The following is a 15,192-nucleotide window of genomic DNA, read 5'->3' as shown; positions in this document are numbered from 1 at the left end:
GATCTGTCTCCATGTAGAGCATCAAAGCAACAACCAGCTTTGCTCCTTGGGCTGTTCGATGTCTGGGACTCCGTCACACCACAGAATGTTTTCTTTGTCTTCCTTATTTCAGACCCCACACCTCCCTTGTGCTGAGCATCTGAACTTATAAGGCGCAGTATAAATTGATATTTGGTAGTTATAGCTGAGCCTAGCAACATTAGACTTGGTTGATAAATCTGGGGCCCTGGCCTGAGTAGCCCAGGGTAGCGTGGTCTTGTCAGTTTTTGGAAGCTAAGTGAGGTCGGCCTTGGTTAGTATTAGGATGGGAGACCTCCAAGGACTATCAGAGTTGCTGTGCAGAGGCAGGCTATGGCAAACCCCCTCTGAATGTCTCCTGCACTGACAACTCTATGGGTCGCTGTAACTCAGCTATGCCTCGACAAGGGCAGAAGGGAAGGGGGACATCATACAATGAGGCAGCAGAGATCCAAGGTGAAAGATGGGACTGCTGCTGGTGGATTATTGAGAATAATTTTGGGGATGTTTTGCTGTATTATAAGCTCCTTGGAAATAGAAAAACACCACAGCAAAGTGGTGTAAAAAAACTTTTTTTTTTGCTGCTGTGCTCGTTGTCTGTCTGTAGGTGGAATACACCAATAGTGTTTTGAATTGGTCCAACCTCCCACCATCGACTTGCTGTCCCTCCTGCTGCTTGGCGTGCCAATGGCACAACATCACTTCCTGCACTAACCCAGAATTGCCATCACTGTATCAGTGTGACATTTTAAGATTCCCACTTTCTATGGTTTTGCCATAGAGTTTGGAGGGGGGGGGGAATCCTAGAGCACCATGTCAGCATGATGACATCACTTCTGGGTGTGTGCCTGAAGTGACGTGCTCTCAGCGTAACATCATTCCCCCAGCCCCTCTGGCTGGCAACTCTAGGTCCAATCCGTTCTACCATCTCAGAACTCTGGCACCTTATTCCCACCCCCTTTCTCCACTCTGTGAGAACCAGTCTCCAGCACCTATCTCTTCTATAACTTCAAAAGAAATGTAGGACAGCTGTATTTATATTAATTGTAGTGTTGTCCTAGGATTCATTTATATTTGAGGAACTTCAGTAAGATGCCTCAAGATTTTTGTACCACGTGCGCAATGCTTTTTCCCCACAAGTAGCAATTACGTTATCAGTAACTTTTCTTCCATTAATTTAGCTTTACGTAAACATCAACCTTTATGGGTTTAGGATTAGTTTGATTTGTCTCCAGTAGCATCTTAGAGTACTGGGGATGAGCAGACGGCTAGTACGAGTAGCGCCAGAATGAATGAAGCGGCTGGGCCAAAGCCGAAAGGACGCTCAGTTGTGGAAGTAACTGGTGGCGAAAAGACAGTCCGATGCTGTAAAGATTTTTATTCCATAGGAACCTGGAACGTCAGATCCATGAATCAAGGCAAGCTGGACGTGGTTAAACAAGAAATGAGAAGACTGAACATCGACATTTTAGGAATCAGTGAACTAAAATGGACAGGAATGGGTGAATTTAATTCAGATGACCATCAGGTATACTACTGTGGACAAGAATCTCGCAGAAGAAATGGAGTAGCATTCATAATCAATAAGAGAGTAGGAAAAGCAGTCTTGGGATACAATCCCCAAAATGACAGAATGATCTCAGTTCGAATCCAAGGCAAACCATTCAACATCACAGTGATCCAGGTCTACGCCCCAACCACTGCTGCTGAAGAGGATGAAGTTGATCAGTTCTATGAAGCCCTACAACACCTTATAGAAGCAACGCCCAAAAATGATGTGCTTATCATCATGGGGGATTGGAATGCTAAAGTAGGAAGCCAAAAGATAACCGGGATAACAGGCAAGTTTGGCCTTGGAGTACAAAATGAAGCAGGGCACAGGCTGGTAGAATTTTGTCAAGAGAATACAATGGTCATAGCAAACACTCTTTTCCAGCAACCCAAGAGACGACTCTACACATGGACATCACCAGACGGTCAACACAGAAATCAGATTGACTATGTGCTCTGCAGCCAAAGATGGAAAAGTTCTATCCAGTCAATAAAAACAAGACCAGGAGCTGATTGTGGTTCAGATCATGAGCTTCTTGTTGCAAAATTTAGGCTTAAATTGAAGAAAGTAGGGAAAAGCACTAGGCCACTCAGGTATGAACTAAATCATATCCCTGACGAATACACAGTGGAGGTGACAAATAGATTTAAGGAATTAGATCTGATAGACAGAGTGCCTGAAGAACTATGGACAGAGGTTCGCAACATTGTACAAGAGGTAGCAACTAAAACCATCCCAAAGAAAAAGAAATGCAAGAAATCAAAATGGCTGTCTGAGGAAGCTTTACAAATAGCTAAGGAGAGAAGGGAAGTGAAAGGCAAGGGAGAAAGAGAAAGATACAACCAATTGAATGCAGAATTCCAGAGAAAAGCTAGAAGAGATAAGAATGCCTTCTTAAATGAACAGTGCAAACAAATAGAAGAAAACAATAGAATGGGGAGGACCAGAGATCTTTTCAAGAAAATTGGAGATATGAAGAGAACGTTTCATGCAAAGATGGGTATGATAAGGGACCAAAATGGTAGGGACCTCACAGAAGCAGAAGAGATCAAACAAAGGTGGCAAAATTATACAGAAGAACTATACAAGAGCGAGCTTAACATCCCTGATGACCACAATGGGGTAGTTACTGACCTGGAGCCAGACATCCTGGAATGTGAAGTCAAATGGGCCTTAGGAAGTCTGAGCAACAATAAAGCTAGTGGTAGTGACAGCATTCCAGTTGAACTATTCAAAATCTTAAAGGACGATGCAGTAAAAGTGCTACACTCAATATGCCAGCAAATTTGGAAAACTCAACAATGGCCACAGGATTGGAAAAGGTCAGTTTACATTCCAATCCCAAAGAAGGGCAATGCCAAAGAATGTTCAAACTACCGCACTATCGCACTAATTTCTCATGCTAGCAAAGTTATGCTCAAAATCCTACAAGCTAGGCTCCAGCAATATGTGGACCGAGAACTTCCAGAAGTACAGGCAGGATTTCGAAGAGGCAGAGGAACTAGAGATCAAATTGCCAACATACGCTGGATCATGGAGAAAGCTAGGGAGTACCAGAAGAACGTCTACTTCTGCTTCATTGACTATGCTAAAGCCTTTGATTGTGTGGAGCACAACAAATTGTGGCAAGTTCTTAAAGAGATGGGAATACCAGAGCATCTTATTTGTCACTTGAGAAATTTATATGCAGGTCAAGAAGCAACAGTGAGAACTGAACATGGAATCACTGACTGGTTCAAAATTGAGAAAGGAGTTCGGCAAGGCTGTATACTGTCGCCTTGCCTATTTAACTTGTATGCAGAGCACATCATGAGAAATGCGGGATTAGAGGAGTCACAAATTGGGATCAAGATTGCAGGGAGAAATATCAACAACCTCAGATATGCAGATGATACCACTCTAATGGCAGAAAGTGAAGAGGAACTAAAGAGCCTGTTGATGCGGGTGAAGGAGGAGAGTGCCAAAGTTGGCTTGAAACTCAACATCAAGAAAACAAAGATCATGGCATCCGGCCCTCTCAATTCCTGGCAAATAGAAGGGGAAGAAATGGAGATAGTGACAGATTTTATTTTCCTGGGCTCCAAGATCACTGCAGATGGGGACTGCAGCAAAGAAATTAAAAGACGCTTGCTCCTGGGGAGGAAAGCTATGGCAAATCTAGACAGCATCCTAAAAAGCAGAGACATCACCCTGCCAACAAAAGTGCGTTTAGTCAAGGCTATGGTCTTCCCAGTTACAATGTATGGCTGCGAAAGTTGGACCATAAGGAAGGCCGAGCGTCAAAGAATTGAGGCTTTTGAACTCTGGTGCTGGAGAAGACTCTTGCGAGTCCCTTGGACTGCAAGGCGAACAAACCAGTCAGTCCTAGAGGAGATCAGCCCTGACTGCTCCTTAGAAGGCCAGATCCTGAAGATGAAACTCAAATATTTTGGCCACCTCATGAGAAGGAAGGACTCCCTGGAGAAGAGCCTAATGCTGGGAGAGATCGAGGGCAAAAGAAGAAGGGGACGACAGAGAATGAGGTGGATGGATGGAGTCACTGAAGCAGTAGGTGCAAACTTAAATGGACTCCGGGGAATGGTAGAGGACAGGAAGGCCTGGAGGATCATTGTCCATGGGGTCGCGACGGGTCGGACACGACTTCGCACATAACAACAACAAGCATCTTAGAGTCCAACAAGATTTTCAGAAGTTAAGGGTGCTTCTGAGAGTGGAGGGTGCTGCTGGACTTGAATCTACTTGCTTCAGATGAACATGACTAACCCTCTGAAACTACCTTGGAGATTATTTCACGCTTTGATTTCTGCATGGAGAATAGGAATTTTGTGCTGTGTGAAGTGTGAAGTGTTCCGTAATTTGTGCAGCATTTCTAAGGGCACGTTTGTGAGAGTCAGCCCCACTGAATAACATGTGGCTTAACTTCTGAGTAGACCTGCTTAGGAACTCTCCCTGAATTTGCTGTTCAGTTTTTGGAAAGGAGGAGGGTTTGGTATAGCTTATGGCTGTCTAAGCAGCTGCTCCCTTGTAGTCTGCCCCTGATTATGCAAACCTGTTAATTGCCCTTGACATCTGGTTAGCTCTGGCAGAGCTGCCAACATTGAAATTGTCTTGGGGACCATATTCAGCTGAAGGATTCCACACTTGTGGATAGGCTACATCGGGTTGTTACCAGCAACATAACAGCCAAGCCAAGTAAAGCCCTTTTCCAGGGTCTAATTCACTGTCAGCCTCATAGTATCCACCATCTACTAAGTAGAGCTGGAGCTGCACCATCTGTTAGTGAATAAGGTGTCTCCCTGGTGGCACCATCTAGGATTTGCATTGGAGTATGAGAATGGATTTCAGCTGCCTATTGGCAGGGCGTGGGTGTAATCAGTTACTACAAAGGAAACCTTAAAGCCCCCCCCCCCAACCTCCATATAGGAAATGGCCTGCTTTTAAGATTTCACTTTTAGCAAACCATTTGTCTTATCAGGCCCACATCCTCTTGTTTGTCTGAAGTCCCTGTTAAAATTTATGCTGAATGTGATTATTTCTTTCCTTCATCCCCCCTAAATCATCGTTGAAATGATCTCATAATGAAATACTGAATGCATGGAAATGAAACGGCTGGCGTTAACGACAAACAAACAGCTGGAAAGTGTGCATCTGCAATATTCTCCGGACATGTAGCATCATCAAGAGCTATTCCTTCGAGCTGGCATCATGCACATTGTACGCCATATGCTGGGGAAGAACTAAGCCGACTTGCCACTGGGCAGTATCCCAAATGTCTAGTAGGCTGGTGACAGATGTCTCATTTGAATGGTAGCAGACATCCATGCTTGTAATCTCAGTGGTACACGAATGTGAACATTACAACAAATCCTGGATATTGCCATCAAGAGATACCTCGTTGGGTAACAGATGGTGCATTTCTACCTAATGGAAGGTGGGTATGTAATTCCACAATAAAATTCCTATCCGTTACCTCCTTAATGACACAACAGGAGTGTGATTCTCCCAGTGTCGGAATGAAGTTGTATTCTACTTGGCTTTGCTACTAAGATTAGCTTGTTTTCTTCTTCCCTGGCCACCATTACAGCAAAGCCTAACGAATGTGTTTCTTGGCATATTGCATATAGCAGCATGCAGTTCTTCCATTGTAGTGTCTTACTTCTGGAGCTACCTCCTGGGAAGTTCAGGGTTTTAAATGCTGTTTAAACAGGTGGTGTGCCATACAGTTTGACCCTGTCAGACTGAATCCAAATGACCTTCTAAATGCAGTTCTTCCATATGTTAATGCAGCAGTATAAAATAACACTTAATCAATGCCAGAAATAGGGGACATAAGCATGTTCATGAAAGAGGCATAAAACTGTTCATAAGTAACAAAGCTTTTGCTTGACTCTTCATAATGATATAACAACAACAACGACAAAAAATAATCAGAGTCCAGTGGCACCTTTTATGCCTTGATTGGACCCTGATTTTGTTTTGTTGTGCTGCTTCAGACCAACCCAGCTACCCACTTGAATCTATCTTCGTAATGATGTTTCAGTTGTCAGGTTCTAAGAAGAGAACAGCTATGAGCCAAACTTTTCTTCTAGAGGTGAATATTGCCCTTTCTGTGTCTTCAGGATTCTCATGATGTAAATGTGAGCTCTTTTCAGACATACAAATCTTTAGCCAGTTTTCCTTAGAAACTGGGCCCTGAGACAGCTACAGTCTCTTCTTAAAGCATTCAGAATGATACTCTGATTTCTCACAAAAGACAGCTTTTGAGACCTATTCATTCTTTTGAGACAGGTTCTCCCCCACCTAATGTTCTGGAAACCAAACCCCGTCTTCAAGTAGTCAGTGTTTTAACCAGCTGACACACAAGACAGGCATCCAGAACAAAGTTTGAGTCTAGATTTGAACTGTGCATGCACATGAAAGCTTATACCTTGAATAAAACTTTGTCGGTCTTAAAGGTGCCACTTTGTTCTGCTGCTTCAGACCAATACGGCTTCCCACATGAATCTATTTGACATCCAGAGTTACCTGAGAGGAGATTTTCAGCCCAACTGTCTAGAAGCACAAATGTATTTGATTTGAGTTGACAGTGTAACAGGTTTTTCTATTTCACCTCCATCTCCCGTCTAGATCCTTCAGCCTTCTGTGTGCCTTAATTGTGCCTCTGCACACATATCAGACAGGCATACAGGGTATTGGTGATTGATAGAAAGGGAACAGGACCTCTACTCATCCATCACACTGACAACCTCACTAAATCATTCCTACTTTTAGCTGGGCCTTGGGGAAGCTGAGGTTGGTTCTGGTGTCTGTTCAGACACTTCATGGATCTTTGCTGCTTCTCTTGCTGTCTTTAAAGAGATATTGGATTAGTGACCTTGTTTGCCTATATTTGGGAAACATGACAAGAGCTCAAGTGGATCAGGGCAAAGGTTACCTGACTCGGATAGCCCAGACAAGCCCAATCTCAGAAGCAAAGCAGGGTCAACCCTGGTTAGCACTTGGAAAGGCGACGTCCAAGGAACACCAGGGTTGTTATATGGGGGCAGGCAATGGCAGACGGCCTCTAAACATCTCTTGCCTGGCTGGCAGACAATCTTAGGATCAACTAGATACATTACGCCAGTGGTCCCCAACCTGCGGGCCGCGGCCCGGTGCCGGGCTGCGAAGGCCATGGCGCCAGGCCGCGGCTCCCTCTCCCCGTCCCTCCCCCCGCAGTAAAAAACTTCCCAGGCTGCAAGCTTACGGCCCGGGAAGCTTCTTACTGCGGGAGGGCGGGGAGAGGGAATCAGGGCCGGCCGCGCTCCTGTGGGCGCGGCCCGATGCGTGGGCGCGGCACGCGGGCGCGGCCCGCGTGCGGCCCGATGCGTGGGCGCGGCACGCGGGCGCAGCCGATGCGTGGGCGTGGCCCGCGCGGGCCGTGGCCCGCGCCCCCATGCCCTGCCGGTCCCCAACCTCAGAAAGGTTGGGGACCACTGCATTACGCACATGCCATACGATAGATAAATCAATCAATCAGAGGTACACTTATCAAACTTGGTGTTTTCTGCAATTGCCTCTGGGAAGTCATTTGCTGGGCGTGACACCTCACCCCCGCCCCCAGCCACTGCTCTAAACCTCAATGTTCTATTTCACCATCATGGCTAGTAGATACTGGTTTGTAATATACAAAAGCAAAGTTAGAATGAAGAGGCAGGATTAAAGACCACCTGGAAATACATGAAAAATGAGACGATGGTTGCTTCTGCTAAAGGTACAGATGTTACTGTACAGAATCTGCACTATATGAGATACTATTCCAAAAGGCTGTCACTGCCAGACTTCGTATCTTCAGCCTTTTCTTCCTCCAGGCTTCAGGATATTAAAGGATATGAATGGTGCAATCAGAATCCAAACACATACAGAAAAAAGGGCAAACATTTCCCAGCATGTGCTCTTAACCATTCTGGTCCCTAGATGCCAAATTCCTTAGACATACGGCATTGACAGCCACTGTTAGTATCCTCCGCGGGGGAGCAGAAGGTTATGATGGGGGATGCGGGGGGGGGAGATGGTGAATTTCAAAATGCCTGAGCCTTTGGGGGAGAACCTTCTCCTGTCATACTGTAGTAGCTGGAGTTATAAGTACGCCCAATTTCAAGTCAAGTGGTAGTGCAGCATTTATGCACATCATGTCTCCTATCAAAGAAAGAAATAAAGAAAGTTATGGCACCGCTTAACATTAATTCTGGCATTTGAAATGTATGAACTACCCCAAGGCTATGGAACATGATGGAGAATGTATTTTTAAGAAATATATCCTCACTCACCATGAAACGCTTTTGGAGACCTTGAGTCGTTGCTTTCTCTCTGCCTCACTTACCTTACAGAGTTTTTGTGAGGATAAAATGGAGGAAGGGAAAACCAGGAGCAGTGCCCAGACATCCCTGGAGGTTAAAAAACCAGCACATCATCTTGCCATGAAACTCACTGGGTGACCTATTTCAAACTTTGGTGGAGGCGAAATTAAGAAATAAAATAAAACAGATACATAACCCTTCTGGGGGATTGGTGGAGGGGTCCACCCTACGGACTTAAGTGCTTCTGTCCACAATGTTATATAATATAGAAGATACGTGCCCTCTAGCAGAAATCCTCAGGGGATTTGGCATTGGGTGCCATTCATATGCTCATGACACCCAGCTCTTTCTCCTGCTGGATAAGGAGTCAGTTGCACAACAGTGGTTGGCTGGTTGTGGTGTTGAAGCTATCCAAAACGGAGGTCATATGGCTGAGGAAGGCTGGGTCTTTGACAGGACTGCAATTACCAGCTCTTGGTGGAGTCCCGTTACGTCCAATTGACCCAGTGAAGAGACTAGTTGTGTGGCTTGATTCCTTCCTCCTGTTGGACAAACAGAAGTCCACAGTGGTAAGGTTAGCATTTTAGTTTCTATCGACACCAAGCCCACCCACTGGCCCGTACTTGGCTTGGTCTGATCTTCTCATGGCATAGTCATCTCCAGACTAGACTACTGCAACGTGCTGTGCACAGGGATGTTGCTGGAAATAGTTTGGAAAGCTCAGGTGACTTAGAATACAGTCACTAGGTTATTGGCGGACTCATCTTGATCTACGCCTATTCATAACCCCCCTATGCACACTGCTTGTGCTCATCGTTACTTAATTTTTGACAGTGCCTGGGCCATGGGAAATCCATCTTGCTTCTACCAGGGCTCAGGCTTTTCCCATCAAAACCCAGGGGAAGGGGAAGGGGAAGGGGAAGGGGAAGGGGGGGAGGAGGAGGAGGAGGAGGAGGAGGGAGGGGGGAGAAGGACAAGGACAAGGACAAGGACAAGGACAAGGACAAGGACAAGGACAAGGAGAAGAAGAAGAAGAAGAAGAATCATCATCATCTCTCCCCACAACAGACACCCTGTGAGTCACTGCTCGGTTAGAACAGTTTTATCAGTGCTGTGGCGAGCCCAAGGTCACCTTGGCCAGTGATAGGTCTAGAAAGGGTGGGAAGGGGGGGGGGGTCCCAGGTGGGTGTGTACACAGCTATGCTTCCCAACCATATTCTGCACGATCGTGCCACTTCCAGGGTTTCTCGAAGCCTGAAGAATGTTTCAGGGGTTTATCAACAGTAGAAAAGTTGAGAAAGACTGGCCTACAGATATCAGTTCCCCTGGAGAAAATGGCAGTGTTGGAGGGTGGCTCTATTATAACTCCCTATCCTCTCCTCCTCTCTCTAAACCAGGGGTAGTCAAACTGCGGCCCTCCAGATGTCCATGGACTACAATTCCCAGGAGCCCCCTGCCAGCATTCGCTGGCATTCCATGGACATCTGGAGGGCCGCAGTTTGACTACCCCTGCTCTAAACCCTACCATTCCCAGGCTTCGCCATCAAATCTCCAAGAATATCATAACCCAGAGCTGGCAACCGGGGTGGGGGGGTGGGGTTGGTTCTGTTCTGCTCGGAGGAAAAGGTGTTCTCTTTGCATCAGTGATTGTGTCTATTCTGACCTGTGTAGTTTGCATGGGGGGTCTTATGAGTAAACTGGAGATAATAGCAGTTCCTCCATTTGCATCTGTGGTTGTCCTCCTTTTCTGTGATTTGTGGGAGTTTCGGTGTTGAGAGCCTTTGTGTAAGGCTGATGTATCCTTGGGGGGTCTGAGAAAACCCCCACTGGGTGGCTTATGTCAATCACAAGGAGCTCTGAAATGCTCGGCTGCCTTCCGATGACCATCTATGCGCACTTGTCCTTCTGTGCCAGACATCCTCTTCCTGATCCAAATGGTTTCCTATGTCAGGCTTTATTAGAGAGAACATAAGGAGAGTGTTTTACAAGCTCTTGGCAAACAGAAAGCCAGAGTTTCAGAAAACAAATAATCCAAATAAATTGCTTATGGTGATAACAGTAATCATAAAACCATAAAACTGTAGCATGGACACCATTCCATTTCTACCCTTGATCAATTCGTATAGAAGCCATATTTTATCCTACAGTTATCTCAGATAGAAATAGTGTGAACTATAAGCAATATGAAACAAGAGGGTCGCCATGTCGGTCAAATGTGTAGCTTTGAGAATCTCCAGTTCAATATTTCCTTTGCTTTTCTGCCTCTGCCTAGTCCATGTTGTACTTGTTTCCTGAGAACTATTTCACCCTTTTTTCTCAGAGGGGACCAGCCAGCAGGCAATAGGGTCGCACTGGACAAAATGATTCACAAAGTTACTCGGATAAATTAATAAAGACTGCGGCCTGTCCTAGTGTGTATAGTTTGCTGTAAGCTGGATCCTATTATGTAATTTTGCACTGAATATATAAGTATCACATATATATATATCCCGGAGGCTGGGTCCAGCCTGTCCATGGCTCTTATCTGGCCTGTGAGCAACTGGTGTGAAGGAGGGAAGGCCGGAAGTTGCTGGCAAGCAGGTGCACGCAGTAAAATGTGGGTGGTCAAAGCTATCAAAAATAGAAAGGCAATCACTGGAGGCAGAAGTATGAAGCTGAGGTAAAAGAGTGTGCGTGGGGGAGGGGGAGCAAAGGTGGAGGAGGTGTAGTGTTTGTTTCCTTCCAGCCACCTCCTACCGCAGTTCAGTGAGACCTGGCAAAACCACTATGTGGAGGGGAGGAGCCAAGTGGCCAACTCCGCCACTATCACATCAAATGGTGACTGTGAAGGGGGTTGGTGAGAGTGAGCAGGCCGTTTTCTGATGAAGGGACAGGGCTGGCAGGGGAGGGAGGAGGAGGAAGAGGACTGGTGCTGGATTGGGAGGCAACTGGGCTGTCTTGGGAAAGATGTCCTGGCCTCAGAAGTAAGTGGAGGAGCTAAAGGGAGAAAAGGGCACCACTATTGCAGCTTCTCCCATGAACAGCCGCAGAGCCAGGAGGCAGTCTGGGGAGCGTGAGGGATGGCAGCCTCCCTTCTCCCTCACACCTGTTCTCCGCCCATAAAGGAAAGGATGTTGCAGGAGGACGGAGGCCTCTCCGTCAGGCCTTCCACTCAACCCTGCTGCTTCAGGAGGGATGAGATCTGGCACTGGGGGGGGATCAGAAGCTGGGTTCAGACCCCCACCCGAGCCAGGAACCTGCCAGTTGATCAGCCTGGACCATCTCACAGGGTTGGTGGTGATGATGGGGATGGGATGGTGAAGGGGGAAGTCAGGTGTGCCTCCTCAAGTTCCTTAGCCCAGGTAGGATGGGGAAGAGGGGAAACAATGTTCAAGAGACAGATCATAGCCACACCTGGCTGCTGAGGCTGGATGCACGCGCACGTGTGTGTGTGTGTGTGTGGGGGGTATTGCTGGAAAACTACCTTATTTACTTGCAATAAATACCAAAAGTAACTAATTTGCACTACCAAACAAACAAATAAATCAAAACAACCCTGCAAGGTAGGCTAGCTAAGAGTGTATGACTGGCCAAAAGGCACTCAATAAGCTTCCATTACATTTCACCGCTCGTTGGCTTTTTTCTACCTTTGTTCTGTTCCTAAGTTGACCAATTGCCTGGAACAAAGATCCTCCCCCTTTAACCAGGGCCATAGGCAAGTTCTGGTACAGTGGTTGCGGCAAGGAGGGCACATCTCTCTGATCTGGGAGGCGGAAAAGCTGAGGCACTTCCCAGTTCTGTGGTGTTGGCACCTCTCCCCCAGCAACATGTTTTCCTTTCTTTTGTAAGTCGACCCAAGTGGAATCCCATTAACATTATCCACTGGAGATTTTTCAGGAGGTCTCCAGGCCTCACCTGGAGGTTGGCAACTGTGAATATGTCTTTGTCCCCTACCTGCTTCTCCCTTAACAAAAAAATTACCCCTCTAACAAAAAAAAAATCCTGGTTATGGGGCTGCTTTTAACTGAGGCTCAAAGGTAAAGGTAAAGGTATCCCCTGTGCAAGCACTGAGTCATGTCTGACCCTTGGGGTGACGCCCTCTAGCGTTTTCATGGCAGACTCACTACGGGGTGGTTTGCCAGTGCCTTCCCCAGTCATTACCGTTTACTCCCCAGCAAGCTGGGTACTCATTTTACCGACCTCGGAAGGATGGAAGGCTGAGTCAACCTTGAGCTGGCTGCTGGGATTGAACTCCCAGCCTCATGGGCAGAGCTTTCAGACTGCATGCCTGCTGCCTTACCACTCTGCGCCACAAGAGGCTCTAACTGAGGCTTAGTGGGATGTTATTGAGCAATTGATATTAGCCTCCATGCTATGAAAAGCATCAGCTGGCCATTTCCTCACCAAACCTCTCTTAAAGGGTCATAACAGTTTCCTCCAGGCATGCTGACAACTCTGCCTTTTCCTCCTCCCCCCCTTTTTTTCAGTGTAGCATAGATTCTATTTCCTCTCTTTCCCCACCCTCCAAGCTGACTCAGCTAAGCTAGGACAATATGTATGGGCAGTGCTGATTTCCATCTCCAGCATTTCCCTCTCTTAACATCCTTTCCCACTGTTCCTTTTGGACAAGCCCAAATGTCACCATTCACACTCACTATGGTTCCAATTGGTGTCCATTCACTGCCTGGCAAAATGGATTTCTGCCCCACCCTTAAAATACTTAAACCAATATCCCTCCCATGAAAGACCCCTGTTTCAAATGACCTGTTCCTCTTTTAGTCTTAGCAAAGTAGAAAGGATCAAGCTCTTGATGTCATCCTTCTCAAGAACAATAAACAAATTTGGAGGTGGGGATTTCCTGCCTTTTCATACTTTTGACTCTTGCTGGCAGGGAAGTCAGTGCTCTGTGCAATATCCCCTCTTCCGGCCTGCGTAATGTGGAAGGTAAAGTGATGAACAATCGCTGATGTTTCTTCTTCCAATGTCCCTGCAGTCTCATGGCCCGTTTTATGGGATGGATGCAGGTATTTTTCTGCCTTCCATAGACAGTGTAGGTTTTAGGGCGCTCATGGTGTAAGTAGATGAATGGAAGTTTTGATCCATACTCAGATATTTCCTTCTCCCTGGTCTATACACCCTTGCTAATTTACTGAAACAGTTCCCAGAATTTAGTTGTTGTTAACAAGACTAATACTGTAAGGTGTCAAAGCCTCTCTGTTAATATCACACAAGCCTGGAAGTTATAGAAGTTAGATTCCCCCAGCCAATGGCAGTTTTGTTGATTCGTCATGGAACAGGTAAAGAGGAAGGTCTCCATGAAAGCTATCAGCAACAAAGCAGCTCTGAGTTGTGGGTAGGAAGTAGATGGTGCAGCGTTGTCATCAAACCCAGAGAGCTGGTTGGGGCACATGCGTGTGAATACACTGGCACAAGGGACATGAGCAAAAGGAAGACTGCAGAAAGGGTAAGTAAAAGGAAGTTTGACAGGAAAGGGGATATTTATTGTACAGCAGAGCTACACACAGGAAGCATATAACAATATGAAATACGTAGCAAAGTAGGCACGACGGCCATGCGGACATGGCAATCTAAATTGTCAATCCATTCAAATACAGCTGGGGAGAGTACAAAGAGCTCTGCCACTAGGGTCACATTCCTGGGACAGATGGAAAATAGTTTGGCAGGCTGCACCACAATCTCATTTGGGACCTGGTATTTTGCCCCATTTAAACAACAGATCTGCACAACTGCCAAAGCTTGTTTATATTCTATTAGCCCTCTTCCATACTTCACGTGGCAAGTCAAATCCTGCTGGCCTCTAGTGGTTGTTTGTCAGGTAATGCAGGAGTAGTCAACCTGTGGTCCTCCAGATGTCTGGAGGACCACAGGTTGACTACCCTTGAGGTAATGGATATCACGTGGAACTGAGTGCATCCATGTTCGCAACCACTCATTCCCTAGATTGACATTTTATTATTATAGGATTCGTACAGATCTTGCCATGTGTCGGGACTTTAGTCTGAATAGGCCTGTATCAGCCATGCCTTTGTGGATGGGTAGCTCTCTGTTTTCCAGCTCACCTACTCGTGGTGCAACCTGAATAACGGCAAAGAGCTGGGACTTTTGGCTGCCAGAGAGTCATGGGATCTCCTGGCTACACTCCACACATGGAAAGGGGAGGGGAGATGGAAGGGAGCACGAGGGAAGGTGAGCCAGGCAGCGTAGGAAGCCAGAGTGGCAGGAAGTGAACGTACATAAAAGCAATGGAATGTTTTGGAATGAGGAAGGCAGAGTTGAAGTACAGTATGGGATAACAGCACAATTGCGGAGGAGAATGAGCTGGTTAAATGAAGGGTGAGATGGAAAACATGCTTAGGTTGGAGAGGTTTTGCTATTAAAGAAACTATTTCTAAATGATTTGGTCTGTTGATGCACTGGCAACATAGGTGGAACAGAGTAAGTCACCGTTTTCGGACTGAGCAGTGATGCTTCAGTCTCTCTAAAAAGCAAATCACTTTAAGGTTTTGGAAAATCATCCTTGGGTGGAAAGTCCTGCCTAGGCTTAATTTTAAAGGAGCTGACAGCAGCTGCTGGCATTCCTGGTTAGAGCATGCACACATCAGCCCTGGAGAAAGCAAAGCTGCATCTTCCCTATACTTCTTGCTCTGTGGGTAATAAGCGCTAGAGCCCATTGGCCTAGGTTGCCCCTTTGGCTCTGAGTCTCAACAAAAATCCAAGGTCAACAAAAAGTGTCCGTGGACCAGGCAGGTAGAGACTTGCAGTGTGTTCAAACATTCATCGCAGTTG

General features: G+C 46.4%; 1 protein-coding gene across 4 annotated transcripts in view; it reads left to right on the top strand.

Moving 5' to 3' along the window:
* The window catches only part of FRMD4B (FERM domain containing 4B), a 266,219-nt gene that overhangs the window by 67,786 nt on the left and 183,241 nt on the right, over positions 1-15,192 (top strand). Inside the window, exon 1 of one of the 4 annotated variants that reach the window (XM_077325141.1) lies at positions 13,808-13,849. The exons of the other annotated variants lie outside the window; for them this stretch is intronic. Within the exon in view, the coding sequence (XP_077181256.1) occupies positions 13,823-13,849 (27 nt within the window). The 5' untranslated portion in view covers positions 13,808-13,822. Of the gene's footprint in view, positions 1-13,807; positions 13,850-15,192 lie in introns of those variants that run through there. 4 annotated transcript variants of the gene reach the window in all.

Source organism: Paroedura picta, chromosome 3 (assembly GCF_049243985.1).
Source record: "Paroedura picta isolate Pp20150507F chromosome 3, Ppicta_v3.0, whole genome shotgun sequence".
In the NCBI taxonomy this organism is placed as follows: Eukaryota; Metazoa; Chordata; class Lepidosauria; order Squamata; family Gekkonidae; genus Paroedura; species Paroedura picta.
This window is presented reverse-complemented; position numbering and strand designations above follow the sequence as displayed.